The sequence below is a fragment of the Oncorhynchus gorbuscha genome, linkage group LG05, assembly GCF_021184085.1.
Source record: "Oncorhynchus gorbuscha isolate QuinsamMale2020 ecotype Even-year linkage group LG05, OgorEven_v1.0, whole genome shotgun sequence".
NCBI classification, from domain to species: Eukaryota; Metazoa; Chordata; class Actinopteri; order Salmoniformes; family Salmonidae; genus Oncorhynchus; species Oncorhynchus gorbuscha.
The window spans coordinates 88991361-89006866 of NC_060177.1; the positions used below are offsets into that span (position 1 = coordinate 88991361).

Here is a 15506-nt window from a genome sequence, read left to right on the forward strand (position 1 = left end):
TGTATATAGTGCGTATGTTATGATGTGTGTGTGTATATAGTGCGTATGTTATGATGTGTGTGTGTGTATATAGTGCGTATGTTATGATGTGTGTGTATATAGTGCGTATGTTATGATGTGTGTGTGTGTGGAATATAGTTCCATGTTAGTGATGTGTGTGTAGTATGTGGAATAGAGTTATGAGTCATGGCTGTGTGTGTATAGTGGGTATGTTCCATGAGTGTGGCTGTGTGTAGTACTGTGGGTATGTTATTGTGTGTTTGTATGCATGTGTCTATATTTGTGTTGCTTCACAGTACTGTGGCTGTTCCATGAGTGTATTTTTATCTGTTTTTAAAAATCTGAGTTTGGCTCTATGTAGTTACTTGATGTGGAATAGAGTTCCATGGAGTCATGGCTCTATGTAGTACTGTGGAATAGAGTTCCATGTAGTCATGGCTCTATGTAGTACTGTGGAATAGAGTTCCATGTAGTCATGGTTCTATGTAGTACTGTGGAATAGAGTTCCATGTAGTCATGGCTCTATGTGGTACTGTGGAATAGAGTTCCATGGAGTCATGGCTCTATGTAGTACTGTGGAATAGAGTTCCATGGAGTCATGGCTCTATGTAGTACTGTGGAATAGAGTTCCATGTAGTCATGGCTCTATGTAGTACTGTGGAATAGAGTTCCATGTGGTCATGGCTCTATGTAGTACTGTGGAATAGAGTTCCATGGAGTCATGGCTCTATGTAGTACTGTGGAATAGAGTTCCATGTAGTCATGGCTCTATGTAGTACTGTGGAATAGAGTTCCATGGAGTCATGGCTCTATGTAGTACTGTGGAATAGAGTTCCATGGAGTCATGGCTCTATGTAGTAATGTGGAATAGAGTTCCATGGAGTCATGGCTCTATGTAGTACTGTGGAATAGAGTTCCATGGAGTCATGGCTCTATGTAGTACTGTGGAATAGAGTTCCATGTAGTCATGGCTCTATGTAGTACTGTGGAATAGAGTTCCATGTCGTCATGGCTCTATGTGGTACTGTGGAATAGAGTTCCATGTAGTCATGGCTCTATGTAGTACTGTGGAATAGAGTTCCATGTCGTCATGGCTCTATGTGGTAGTGTGGAATAGAGTTCTATGTAGTCATGGCTCTATGTAGTACTGTGGAATAGAGTTCCATGGAGTCATGGCTCTATGTAGTACTGTGGAATAGAGTTCCATGTCGTCATGGCTCTATGTAGTACTGTGGAATAGAGTTCCATGGAGTCATGGCTCTATGTAGTACTGTGGAATAGAGTTCCATGTAGTCATGGCTCTATGTAGTACTGTGGAATAGAGTTCCATGTAGTCATGGCTCTATGTAGTACTGTGGAATAGAGTTCCATGTAGTCATGGCTCTATGTAGTACTGTGGAATAGAGTTCCATGTCGTCATGGCTCTATGTGGTACTGTGGAATAGAGTTCCATGTAGTCATGGCTCTATGTAGTGCTGTGGAATAGAGTTCCATGTAGTCATGGCTCTATGTGGTACTGTGGAATAGAGTTCCATGTAGTCATGGCTCTATGTAGTACTGTGGAATAGAGTTCCATGTAGTCATGGCTCTATGTAGTACTGTGGAATAGAGTTCCATGTAGTCATGGCTCTATGTAGTACTGTGGAATAGAGTTCCATGTAGTCATGGCTCTATGTAGTACTGTGGAATAGAGTTCCATGTAGTCAAGGCTCTATGTAGTCCTGTGCGCCTCCCATAGTCTGTTCTGGACTTGGGGACTGTGAAGAGACCTCTTGTGGTATGTCTTGTGGAGTATGCATGGGTGCATTCAACCTCTCACAAATACAAGTAGTGATAAAGTCAATCTCTCCTCCACTTTGAGCCCGGAGAGATCGACATGCATATTATTAATGTTAGCCAAATGTCAAACAAACTAAAACTCATGTTAAATCCATCTATGAGTATCATAAAGCATCACTTGTGTGTCGTTTTGGTCTTCCAACTACGACGGAGGTAAACTATATTCCCTGGTATAGACCCCTGTCTCCCCTAATCTAATATGCATTGGATGAGCTCATAAATGAGGTGCTACTCACAGAATGTTTCAGCCATATCAGGTTTTGATGCTGTGTGCTGTGATCAGTCAAACAACCAATCATACTGCGCCACTCTGGTTCTTTTCCTGTGTTTGGTCTGGACTGCAGCGAATCGCACCAAGGCGCCGTGTTGTTCGGTGAACCTCCTGAGTGCGAATAGATTTTTCACACCAGTCCAAAGAAACCCAACTAAAGGGTTAAACTCACCGGAGTTCGGGGGAAAAAAACGCTCCAAACCAATTAGCGTGTGAAAGCCTCTTTATAAGTGGCAAAGAATATATCTCACACAAATGCTGTTGAGCAGTACATTTAAACTGTTTTATTAAAACGTTTAAATTGTAGATACATTTAAAATGGTTAAATATAATGTGTGTGTGTGTGTGTGTGTGTGTGTGTGTGTGTGTGTGTGTGTGTGTGTGTGTGTGTGTGTGTGTGTGTGTGTGTGTGTGTGTGTGTGTGTGTGTGTGTGTGTGTGTGTGTGTGTGTGTGTGTGTGTGTGTGTGTGTGTGTCATTCCCACAGCATGTGATTCGTCCTGCTCTTCCTGTTACCCTGACAACCCCAAGTGCACGAGTTGCCCCCAGGGCTCTGCTATGCATCATGGGAAATGTATTTCCCACTGTCCAGAACAGCATTACATAGACGACCATGGACACTGTAGAGGTAAGCAACTCCTCAACAGAGTTCACATGAATACCTCTCATACTCATACCGTTTCAGTAGTAGTGCTGGGCTGCACCAAAAACCTGCACATAGTTTATAGCCCTTGTGTCTTCATGGCAGGCTTATGTCCTAGCCCAGCTCTAGCATTCCTGCTTCAACTAATCAACTCATCAGTGCATTAATTGATTTAGCGAATCAGGTTTTTGTTCATGGTGGGTAGGAACAAAAACCTGCACTTGCTGGAGAGCAAGAAAGGCATTCCACTGTACATTTAATGTTACAATAAAAACTTGAACCTTGAACCTACAATGTTTTTATAGTGTTGAAACTAGCCGAGTCCTGATTGGCTCCAACAGTGTGATTGACCTCTGACCTATTCACTCTCAGCCTGTCACAGCTCCTGCTGGTCCTGCTCCGGCCCCTCTGTGTCCCAGTGTACCCTCTGTTCCCAGGGACTGTCCCTACACCAGGGCCAGTGCCTGGAGTCCTGCGGAGATGGGCTGTACCACCAGGATCAGACCTGTCACAGTAAGAACCTTCCTCTAGAGTAGTTAAGAGATTAGGGGTTTAGGGCTTGAGTTGGGCTTAAGGTTACTACAAACTTTGTGCCTGCAAAAATGAAAATACTAAAATAATTTTTTGGAGTAGGTGTTACATGAGGTCCTCTTCAGTCCCGCTCCCATTCACAAGGGGACGATTATTTATGTATTTTCATTTTGTGAAAGCAAGGAAGAGTCGCTTTCTCTTGCTATTAATGACTTGCTGGCAGCCTTGCTAAAAACATAGCATGCTAGCTAGCCTTTTTAGCATTCCACATCTCCATGTGTAATAATCAGATTTATTTAAAAAAGATGCCCTGGCAAATATTCGTATACTTACCAGTGTATCCTAAACATTATACCAGTTTGATAATGCTGCTTGGGTATTCATTCCCATATCAGCTAAAACTAGAACTTCATCATGTTTTGATAAAGAAAAACAAAGGACTTGAATACTTATTGACTCAAAACATTTTACCTTCCTATTTTATTAAAAAAAAATGCGTAACATTTTCCAAGAACATAATTCCCCTTTGACATTATGGGGGAGAGTGACACAAACGTCAATTTAATACATTTTTAATTCAGGCTGTAATACAACAAAAATGTGTGAAACGTTCAGGGATGTGAATACTTTCTGAAGGTACTCAGGGTTTGGAACAGGTTCAGGGGACGGTACCGAACACTGGAAAAGAACGACATTTGTACAGGAACAGAATCAGAACCAAGCTTTATTTATACAGCACATTTCATCCAATGCAACACAATATGCTTCACAGGAAAAAACTGATACCAACCAATGGAAATAAAAACTGAAATATTTATTACACAACAAACATAAGAGGATAAAACACTGAAGAATAACAATAAAACTGAACCACTAAAAAAACACTGTCAGACTCTAAAACAGTTTGCAATGTTTCAGGAAATAATCCTGTAAGCCCTGGTGTTAGGGTGAATCCTGTCTCTTTTAAAAAGATAGAAGCGAGTAGCAAAGGTGGGGGCCAAAGATAATTATTCTCATTCCCTGTGCAAGCGAGGGTCTTTAAAAATGTTAAGTAGTCCTCCCGGAGTTTTTTCAGACCGCCTAAAACAAAGGTTGTTAAAACCTACGTGAGTGACGATGGTGTCAATATTGGAGTAGTTGGCCTGAACAGTGAGCCGGAGAGAGTTGTCATGGACACAGGCTCCTGGGGGACATTGGACCTTGGTTGGTACACAGACTGTCGACAGACCCCTAGCTGATTGGATCTTCACAGATAGATAGGTGGCTAGACTGCCTCCCCGATGTCCTACACCTTACGAGTGTCCAGTCTCCCATGGGGCCGAGGAGTTGACCTTAACATCTGTCCGTTGGATTGAGTTAGATTTGTATTTGTATTTTTTTACCTTTATTTAACTTTTTGCGTCGAGCCATCCCGGATCCGGTATCGTGACTACAGCCTCAAGCTCATTACCATAACGCAACGTTAACTATTCATGAAAATCGCAAATGAAATGAAATGAATCTATTTGCTCTCAAGCTTAGCCTTTTGTTAACAACACTGTCATCTCAGATTTTCAAAATATGCTTCTAACCATTGCAAAATAAGCATTTGTGTAACAGTATTGATGGCTAACGTACCATTTAGCGTAGTATTTAGCGTTAGCATTCAGCATGCAACATTTTCCACCAAAACCATAAAAGCATTCAAATAAAATAATTTACCTTTGAAGAACTTCAGATGTTTTCAATGAGGAGACTCTGTTAGATAGCAAATGTTCCGTTTTTACAAAAAAGATTATTTGTGTCGACTAATCGCTCCGTTTTGTTCATCGCGTTTGGGTAAGGAAAAAATAATAATAATAAGTCATTAAAACGCAAACTTTTTTCCAAATTAACTCCATAATATCGACAGAAACATGGCAAACGATGTTTAGAATCAATCCTCAAGGTGTTTTTCACATATCTATCGACGATAAAATCCATCGTGGCAGTTTACTTTCAATTCTGAAGAAATGGAAAGCGCATGGACATACAGATGACGCACACAGGACACCGGGCGGGACACCAGGTAAATGTAGTCTCTTATGGTCAATCTTCCAATGATATGCCTACAAACACATCACAATGCTGCAGACACCTCGGGGAATAGACAGAAAGCGCAGGCTCATTCCTGGCGCATTCACAGCCATATAAGGAGACATTGGAACACAGCGCCTTCAGAATCCGGGGCATTTCTTGTATGAAACTTCATCTTGGTTTCGCCTGTTGCATTTGTTCTGGAGCACGCACAGATAATATCTTTGCAGTTTTGGAGACGTCAGAGTTGTGTCTTTCCAGGGCTGTCAATTCCATGCATAGTCGAGCATCTTTTCGTGACAAAATATTGCGCTTAAAACGGGCACGTCTTTTTATCCAATAATGACACAGCGCCCCTATAGGTTCAACAGGTTAACTAGGCAAGTCAGTTAAGAACAAATTCTTATTTTCAATGATGGCCTAGGAACAGCGGGTAAACTGCCTTAAATTTAAAAAAGGGCCTGACCTACAGGCAGTTTGCTTTGGGCATGTCATTCAGGTGGAAATGGAGAAAAAGGGGCCTGATCCCTTAACAGGAATCTGCTAGCAGCTAACTCTACTTAACAGGATTCTGCTAGCAGCTAACTGATACTTAACAGGAATCTGATAGCAGCTAATGCTACTTAACAGGAATCTGCTAGCAGCTAACTGCTACTTAACAGGAATCCAGGACACAAACTTGCGGTCTCAGCCGTAAATGCGTCACAGAATCAGTAGCAACAGAAACTTTAGCTATGATTACAAAATGACTTGGCAGTACACTGTTCTGTCAGGAACTCTGATGACCTCTGTTGCATGACGACATGGTTGATCTATACTGTTCAGGAACAGAACCGTTATTTGAAAGGGAACCACTTCATAACATTATTTTACATTCCTGGCATTTTTTTCTGCCCAACAAAAAAATGCAACAAGGCATCTATGCAACACCTTCACTGTCATTTACATGATGTTTACATTTACGTAATTTAGTAGACAGAAACTTATTCCAGTGTCAGCCTGCCAGCTGAAAATATTTGCCAGTGTATGTATAGGAAACCTGCCCCTCTGAAGCATAGGCTACTGTAAACTACTGATGTTACAAGTGTAGCAGTATAACATTAGACCGTCCCCTCGCCCATACCCGGGTGCGAACCAGGGACCCTCTGCACACATCAACAACAGTCACCCTCAAAGCATCGTTACCCATCGCTCCACAAAAGTCGCAGCCCTTGCAGAGCAAGGGGAACCACTACTTCAAGGTCTCAGAGCAAGTGACGTCACCGATTGAAACACTATTTAGCGCTGCACCACCGCTAACTAAGCTAGCCATTTCACATCCGTTACACAAGTTTGATTCAGAAATTAGGGAGAGATTTTTAATTAGAGAATGAACTAATTAACTTTTAAATGAAAGTTACAGATACTGTTATCATATTTAACGTTGGATTTATTAACTACAGAAACGTAAGACGTGTTTTTAATTCGGGTGCCGTGCTACACACACAAGCTTGTTGTTCATATGCAAACTCCTGAAAATCAGATAATGCATTTCATAACCAGATACCCAGCGCTTCAAGTCAAAGCCTCCTCCTCCTCCTCCTCTTCCTCCTCCTCCTCCTCCACCTTCACCTTCACCTTCTCTCACTCTCTCCCCAACTGCAACATGCAACCTTCTTCTCACTCCCTACCTTTGTCTGTCCATCGCGTATCTGGTTCTGTCAATGGTTCTGTTAATGGTTCTGTTAATGGTTCTGTTAATGGTTCTGTTAATGGTTCTGTCAATGGTTCTGTTAATGTTTCTTTTCTGTTAATGGTTCTGTTAATGGTTCTGTCAATGGTTCTGTTAATTTCGCTACATATCTGTAAAATATGTGTTCAGAAGTAGTTTGTCTTTAACACCTCCACCCTACCATCTCCCCTACTGTAGTCTACCAGCTATTGTTGTGTGTGTGTGTGTGTGTGTGTGTGTGTGTGTGTGTGTGTGTGTGTGTGTGTGTGTGTGTGTGTGTGTGTGTGTGTGTGTGTGTGTGTGTGTGTGTGTGTGTGTGTGTGTGTGTGTGTGTGTGTGTGTGTGTGTGTGTGTGTGTGTGTGTGTGTGTGTGAAGTCTGACTAAAGTGGTTTTCTCTCTCTCTTTCTCCGCAGTCTGCCATCCATCTTGTAGGGGATGTCTAGGTCCTCTGGCCTCTGACTGTCTGAGGTGTCTCAAACCACAGGAGGCCCTGCTGCCGCAGAACAGTCACACACACAGAGCAAGGCCACACGGAGTGTGTGTGGACAGATGTCCCGCTCGCTTCTACCTGGATGCTCAACACACCTGCAGAGGCAAGTAGATGATGTGGGGGTTACGACATAGCGGCATCATTTCCACTCTGTGTCGGGTTGATTCGGTGGTTACACATCAACTATCAACATTACACATATTAAACAAAACATACCATATCTACGTCTCAGACACCTCAGTCCCCACATCTCCCGTACTGTATATCTGGCAGTATTTCCTACGACTGACAATCATCAATCAATCAAATCAAATGTATTGATAAAGCTCTTCTTACATCAGCTGATATCTCAAAGTGCTGTACAGAAACCCAGCCTAAAACCCCAAACAGCAAGCAATGCAGGTGTAGAAGCACGATGGCTAGGGATAAACTCCCTAGAAAGGCCCAAACCTAGGAAGAAACCTAGAGAGGAACCAGGCTATGTGGGGTGGCCTGTCCTCTTCTGGCTGTGCCGGGTGGAGATTATAACAGAACATGGCCAAGAACAGTGTGTGTTATGAATACAGCTATCTCTGACATACACACACACACACACATACACTCAGTCTATCATTAGGGAGTGAAGGCCAGTCTGTGTGAGATAAACACACACACCAGCAATGTTCTCTTTCTCTGTGCCACCATTTCCTTCGGGCTTAGAGATAACTAGTAGTCGTTCCACAGCTGTGTTTCCCTAGAACTGTTCCCCTACCACTCACAAATCACAAACTCAGCTAGCTATTATGCTAATCGCAGAGTAAACTGTGCAAGAGTAAACTACATATCTTCCTGACCCAGTTAGAGTACTTGTCTTTCCGGAGGAGCAAAATACTACTATCTGTGGTTTATTGAATTGATTTTGTCCTCATTTATTTCTAAATCCCTTCATGTGGTGCAGTGGAAAGTGTCAGAGACATGTAAATATGTTGAGCTTCAAAACCCACAATACCACAGTATTTTTTGAGCTTATAACTGTTTCGTACTCAGCGCGACAGAAATGGCTCAGAGTTGATCCAGATAGACCTATCCTCAATTTGTTTACTCTGGATAGGGAGTCTGCTCTGGATAGATGGATTGGAGTGTTAAAGCGTGTTAAAGAAGACATTTTTTTTTTTAACAACCAAATCTCAATGTTTTGATGTAAATGGAATGTTGTAGAAGGGTCCAGACACCGTTTTTAGTGGATTCTTCTTACATTTACATTTACATTTAAGTCATTTAGCAGACGCTCTTATCCAGAGCGACTTAAGAAACTCACCCTAAACTGCAAATCACTTGACCCCCCCAAAGAAATATGAACAATGGCTCCAAAAACACCCAAATATGTCCTTTTAGAAACGGCAACTCTCTCAGTATAGTGATAGAGGAGGTCCAACATCGTATTTTGGCAATTACCTGTAGCAGCAGGCTACACGGGAGAATGAAACAACTGGAAAAAAAGCGAAAACTGTTTTGAGTCGCACCAAAATGGAATATAACGTTGTGGATGAAGTTCAGAATGACACACTTTCATGTGTACAACACCTAAAGACCTGCGTCACTGTACTGAGAGCTTTGACGTTTCTAAAATTATTCATTTGGGTGAATTTGGAGCCTTCCAACATGTTATTTTTTTCAGGGCCCCTATACTGAACAACGAGGATGAGGAAGTGATGTTCTATTTGGGGAGAGCTTCTTCAGGGCCCCTATACTGAACAACGAGGATGAGGAAGTGATGTTCTATTTGGGGAGAGCTTCTTCAGGGCCCCTATACTGAACAACGAGGATGAGGAAGTGATGTTCTATTTGGGGAGAGTTTCTCAAAAACAAGAGGAAATCACAACTAAATGTATCTGGACCCTTCTATATCATTATATTTACATCAGACATAGAGGATTGGTTTAAAAAAAATAAAACATATTTTTTTAAGGTTGCATTCCCAAACGGCTCCCTATTCTCTATGTACTACACAACAGAGTTATACACGTTGTTGTAAGCTCACTCCACAGCTATCTTGAAACGTTGTGTAGGGAGCTATCCAATCGGGGGCTTTCGGGTGGCTCAACCCATTGGAACATTGTCAAGGAGGACTGTAATGAACGTTGTCAAGGAGGACTGTAATGAACGTTGTCAAGGAGGACTGTAATGAACGTTGTCAAGGAGGACTGTAATGAACGTTGTCAAGGAGGACTGTAATGAACGTTGTCAAGGAGGACTGTAATGAACGTTGTCAAGGATGACTGTAATGAACGTTGTCAAGGAGGACTGTAATAAATGTTGTCAAGGAGGACTGTAATGAACGTTGTCAAGGATGACTGTAATGAACATTGTCAAGGAGGACTGTAATGAACGTTGTCAAGGAGGACTGTAATGAACATTGTCAAGGATGACTGTAATGAACGTTGTCAAGGAGGACTGTAATAAATGTTGTCAAGGAGGACTGTAATGAACGTTGTCAAGGATGACTGTAATGAACATTGTCAAGGATGACTCTAATGAACGTTGTCAAGGAGGACTGTAATAAATGTTGTCAAGGAGGACTGTAATGAACGTTGTCAAGGAGGACTGTAATGAACGTTGTCAAGGATGACTGTAATGAACGTTGTCAAGGAGGACTGTAATAAATGTTGTCAAGGAGGACTGTAATAAATGTTGTCAAGGAGGACTGTAATGAACGTTGTCAAGGATGACTGTAATGAACGTTGTCAAGGAGGACTGTAATGAACGTTGTCAAGGAGGACTGTAATGAACGTTGTCAAGGAGGACTGTAATGAACGTTGTCAAGGAGGACTGTAATGAACGTTGTCAAGGAGGACTGTAATGAGCGTTGTCAAGGAGGACTGTAATGAACGTTGTCAAGGAGGACTGTAATGAGCGTTGAGAAGCAGAGGATCACTGGTTCCATCCCAGTATGAGACAGTCAGACAGTGGAGGAAGCTAACCTGTTAGCACCACACTGACCCCCGTTACAGTAGAGGAAGCTAACCTGTTAGCACCACACTGACCCCCGTTACAGTAGAGGAAGCTAACCTGTTAGCACCACACTGACCCCCGTTACAGTAGAGGAAGCTAACCTGTTAGCACCACACTGACCCCCGTTACAGTAGAGGAAGCTAACCTGTTAGCACCACACTGACCCCGTTACAGTAGAGGAAGCTAACCTGTTAGCACCACACTGACCCCCGTTACAGTAGAGGAAGCTAACCTGTTAGCACCACACTGACCCCCGTTACAGTAGAGGAAGCTAACCTGTTAGCACCACACTGACCCCCGTTACAGTAGAGGAAGCTAACCTGTTAGCACCACACTGACCCCCGTTACAGTAGAGGAAGCTAACCTGTTAGCACCACACTGACCCCCGTTACAGTAGAGGAAGCTAACCTGTTAGCACCACACTGACCCCCATTACAGTAGAGGAAGCTAACCTGTTTGCACCACACTGACCCCCGTTACAGTAGAGGAAGCTAACCTGTTAGCACCACACTGACCCCCGTACAGTAGAGGAAGCTAACCTGTTTGCACCACACTGACCCCCGTTACAGTAGAGGAAGCTAACCTGTTAGCACCACACTGACCCCCTTACAGTAGAGGAAGCTAACCTGTTAGCACCACACTGACCTCCCTTACACACAGTGCATTACTTTTGACCAGGGCACTCCCTATATAGGGGATTGGGTGCCATTTGGAATTATATATTATTTGTCTATTCACTTGATACCAGACTATTCACTTGATTCCAGACTATTCACTTGATTCCAGACTATTCACTTGATTCCAGACTAGTCACTTGATTCCAGACTATTCACTTGATTCCAGACTATTCACTTGATTCCAGACTATTCACTTGATTCCAGACTATTCACTTGATTCCAGACTATTCACTTGATTCCAGACTATTCACTTGATTCCAGACTATTCACTTGATTCCAGACTATTCACTTGATTGAAAGTGCCTTTTGGACCTAGACTCGACACTTGCCGTGTGGTAGCAGAGAGAACAGTCTATGACTTGGGTGATTGGAGTCTTTGACAGGTTTTTGGGCCTACCTCTGACACCGCCTGGTATAAAGGTCCTGGATGGCAGGAACTGTGGCCCCGGTGATGTACTACCCTCTGTAGGTCCTTGAGGTTGAATGCCGAGCAATTGCCATACCAGGCGGTGATGCAACTGGTCAGGATGATCTCGATGATGCAGCTGTAGAACTTTTTGAGGATCTGGAGACCCATGTCAAATCTTTTCAGTCTCCTGAGGTTGGGTTCAATGGGTTCACTGTCAAGGTGTAGTCTATTTGCCAGCGGTGTGTGTGTGTGTGTGTGTGTGTGTGTGTGTGTGTGTGTGTGTGTGTGTGTGTGTGTGTGTGTGTGTGTGTGTGTGTGTGTGTGTGTGTGTGTGTGTGTGTGTGTGTGTGTCTGTCTGCAGGGTGTTTGTGTCCTGAAAACATCAATGGGGTCTATTGTGTTTTAAGAGCATGTCCAGACAGATGCTGAGCTTCCTCTAGGCTCCTGTCTGGAGGGGCGGTGCCACACACACACACACACACACACACACACACACACACACACACACACACACACACACACACACACACACACACACACACACACACACACACACACACACACACACACACACACACACACACACACACACACACACAGGGGTAGAGATCGGGTGTCTTTATGAGAAAATTCCAACCTGTAGTTCCGCCATTGTCAACACACTCCTGTGTGTGTGTGTGTGTGTGTGTGTGTGTGTGTGTGTGTGTGTGTGTGTGTGTGTGTGTGTGTGTGTGTGTGTGTGTGTGTGTGTGTGTGTGTGTGTGTGTGTGTGTGTGTGTGTGTGTGTGTGGACAGAGATGGCCAGTGTTGAGGGCTAAGTGGTGCTCTGTGTTAATACAGGTTATTATATCCTGAAACACAGCTGGGTGTTCATTCTCTCCCTCTACTCAGGGACTGATTCAGACCTGGGACAGCTGTCTCCCTCTACTCAGGGACTGATTCAGACCTGGGCCAGCTCTCTACCTCTACTCAGGGACTGATTCAGACCTGGGACAGCTGTCTTCCTCTACCAGGGACTGATTCAGACCTGGGACAGCTGTCTCCCTCTACCAGGGACTGATTCAGACCTGGGACAGCTGTCTCCCTCTACCAGGGACTGATTCAGACCTGGGACAGCTGTCTCCCTCTACCAGGGACTGATTCAGACCTGGGACAGCTGTCTACCTCTACCAGGGACTGATTCAGACCTGGGACAGCTCTCTACCTCTACCAGGGACTGATTCAGACCTGGGACAGCTCTCTACCTCTACCAGGGACTGATTCAGACCTGGGACAGCTGTCTCCCTCTACCAGGGACGGATTCTGACCTGGGACAGCTGTCTCCCTCTACCTGGGACTGATTCAGACCTGGGATAGCTCTCTACCTCTACTCAGGGACTCAATCAGAGCTGGGACAGCTCTCTACCTCTACCAGGGACTGATTCAGACCTACCTGACTCCACTATTCAATTCCTATGGCCAGGATAAAGGGAAACTTGAGTTAGAAAATAAAATGAGCAGTACATTGGTTCCACAGTACTAAACACCAACCCCTTAGATTTAGAACCCGTTCATCTGAACAAGGAACATAAAGCGATCCCAATTTAGTTCATGATTCATTAACGACAACCGTTGAGTTATGACACACCCACTGCACAATACCCAGTGATGTAGCTGGCAGTTTACTGTCTTGGGGTCCATGTTAAATAATGTCACGGAGTCGAGCAGCAGAGGAGGAGAATGACTTTGACAAACAGCCATATCAATATACACTCCCTCTTTACTCTGGGAGACAAATTACATATCTGAGATGCAATAAAATAATGTCTGCTTTCCCAATGGCACCCTAGTCCCTATATAGTGCACTACTATAGACCAGAGCCCTAGTCCCTATATAGTGCACTACTATAGACCAGAGCCCTAGTCCCTATATAGTGCACTACTATAGACCAGAGCCCTAGTCCCTATATAGTGCACTACTATAGACCAGAGCCCTAGTCCCTATATAGTGCACTACTATAGACCAGAGCCCTATTCCCTATGTAGTGCACTACTTTTGACCAGAGTCCTATTCCCTATATAGTGCACTACTGTTGACCATAGCCCTATTCCCTATATAGTGCACTACTATAGACCAGAGCCCTATTCCCTATGTAGTGCACTACTTTAGACCAGAGCCCTATTCCCTATATAGTGCACTACTGTTGACCAGAGCCCTATTCCCTATATAGTGCACTACTTTAGACCAGAGCCCTATTCCCTATATAGTGCACTACTTTAGACCAGAGCCCTATTCCCTATTATAGTACACTACTATAGAGCAGAGCCCTATATAGTGCACTACTTTAGACCAGAGCTCTATTCCCTATATAGTACACTACTTTAGACCAGAGCCCTATTCCCTATATAGTGCACTACTTTAGACCAGAGCCCTATTCCCTATTATAGTACACTACTATAGAGCAGAGCCCTATATAGTGCACTACTTTAGACCAGAGCTCTATTCCCTATATAGAACACTACTTTAGACCAGAGCCCTATATAGTGCACTACTTAAGACCAGAGCCCTATTCCCTATATAGTGCACTACTTTAGACCAGAGCCCTATTCCCTATATAGTGCACTACTGTTGACCAGAGCCCTATATAGTGCACTACTTTAGACCAGAGCTCTATTCCCTATGTAGTGCACTACTTTAGACCAGAGTCCTATTCCCTATTATAGTACACTACTTTAGACCAGAGCCCTATTCCCTATTATAGTACACTACTTTAGACCAGAGTCCTATTCCCTATGTAGTGCACTACTTTAGACCAGAGCCCTATTCCCTATATAGTACAATACTTTAGACCAGAGCCCTATTCCCTATATAGTGCACTACTTTAGACCAGAGCCCTATTCCCTATATAGTGCACTACTTTAGACCAGAGCCCTATTCCCTATGCAGTGCACTACTTTAGACCAGAGTCCTATTCCCTATGTAGTGCACTACTTTAGACCAGAGCCCTATTCCCTATATAGTGCACTACTTTAGACCAGAGCCCTATTCCCTATTATAGTACACTACTATAGTCCAGAGCCCTATATAGTGCACTACTTTAGACCAGAGCCCTATTCTCTATATAGTGCACGACTTAAATGTAATGTAAATGTACTTTAGACTAGAGCCCTATTCCCTTTATAGTGCACTACTTTAGACCAGAGGCCTATTCCCTATATAGTGCACTACTGTTGACCAGAGCCCTATATAGTGCACTACTTTAGACCAGAGCCCTATTCCCTATATAGTGCACTACTTTAGACCAGAGCCCTATTCCCTATATAGTGCACTACTTTATACCAGAGCCCTATTCCCTATATAGTGCACTACTATAGACCAGAGCCCTATTCCCTATATATTGCACTACTGTTGACCAGGACCCATAAGGCTCTGGTCACAAGGTATTGCACAATATTTGAAGAAGAAGAAGAAGCCATTTTGAACACGGCCGATGTACCCAGGCTGGCAGGCTGCTGTCTGTCTTTCTTCTCCTGTCCTGGTGGCTGAGGGAAGCTGTCCTGCAGTTCCATATAATGTGTCTCCTGTGGAAGGAGGTGGTAAACTCAATTACTGAAACAGATAGGCTTTCTCAGTGTGCTGACAGAGACAGAGACAGAGAGAGAGAGAGAGAGAGAGAGAGAGAGAGAGAGAGAGAGAGAGAGAGAGAGAGAGAGAGAGAGAGAGAGAGAGAGAGAGAGAGAGAGAGAGAGAGAGAGAGAGAGAGAGAGAGAGAGAGAGAGAGAGAGACAGAGAGAGACATGTGAAGTCCCCTTAAGGGACACAATCTAGACACACACACACACACACACACACACACACACACACACACACACACACACACACACACACACACACACACACACACACACA

At 43.6% G+C, this 15506-nt stretch overlaps 1 protein-coding gene across 1 annotated transcript in view; it reads left to right on the top strand.

Annotated features, from left to right (window-relative positions):
* Positions 1-15506, top strand: part of LOC124034958 (extracellular matrix organizing protein FRAS1-like) — a 165402-nt gene that overhangs the window by 92829 nt on the left and 57067 nt on the right. The window contains exons 13-15 of the mRNA XM_046348349.1: positions 2597-2737; positions 3125-3265; positions 7464-7643. Of these exons, the coding sequence (XP_046204305.1) occupies positions 2597-2737; positions 3125-3265; positions 7464-7643 (462 nt within the window). The remainder of the gene's footprint in view (positions 1-2596; positions 2738-3124; positions 3266-7463; positions 7644-15506) is intronic.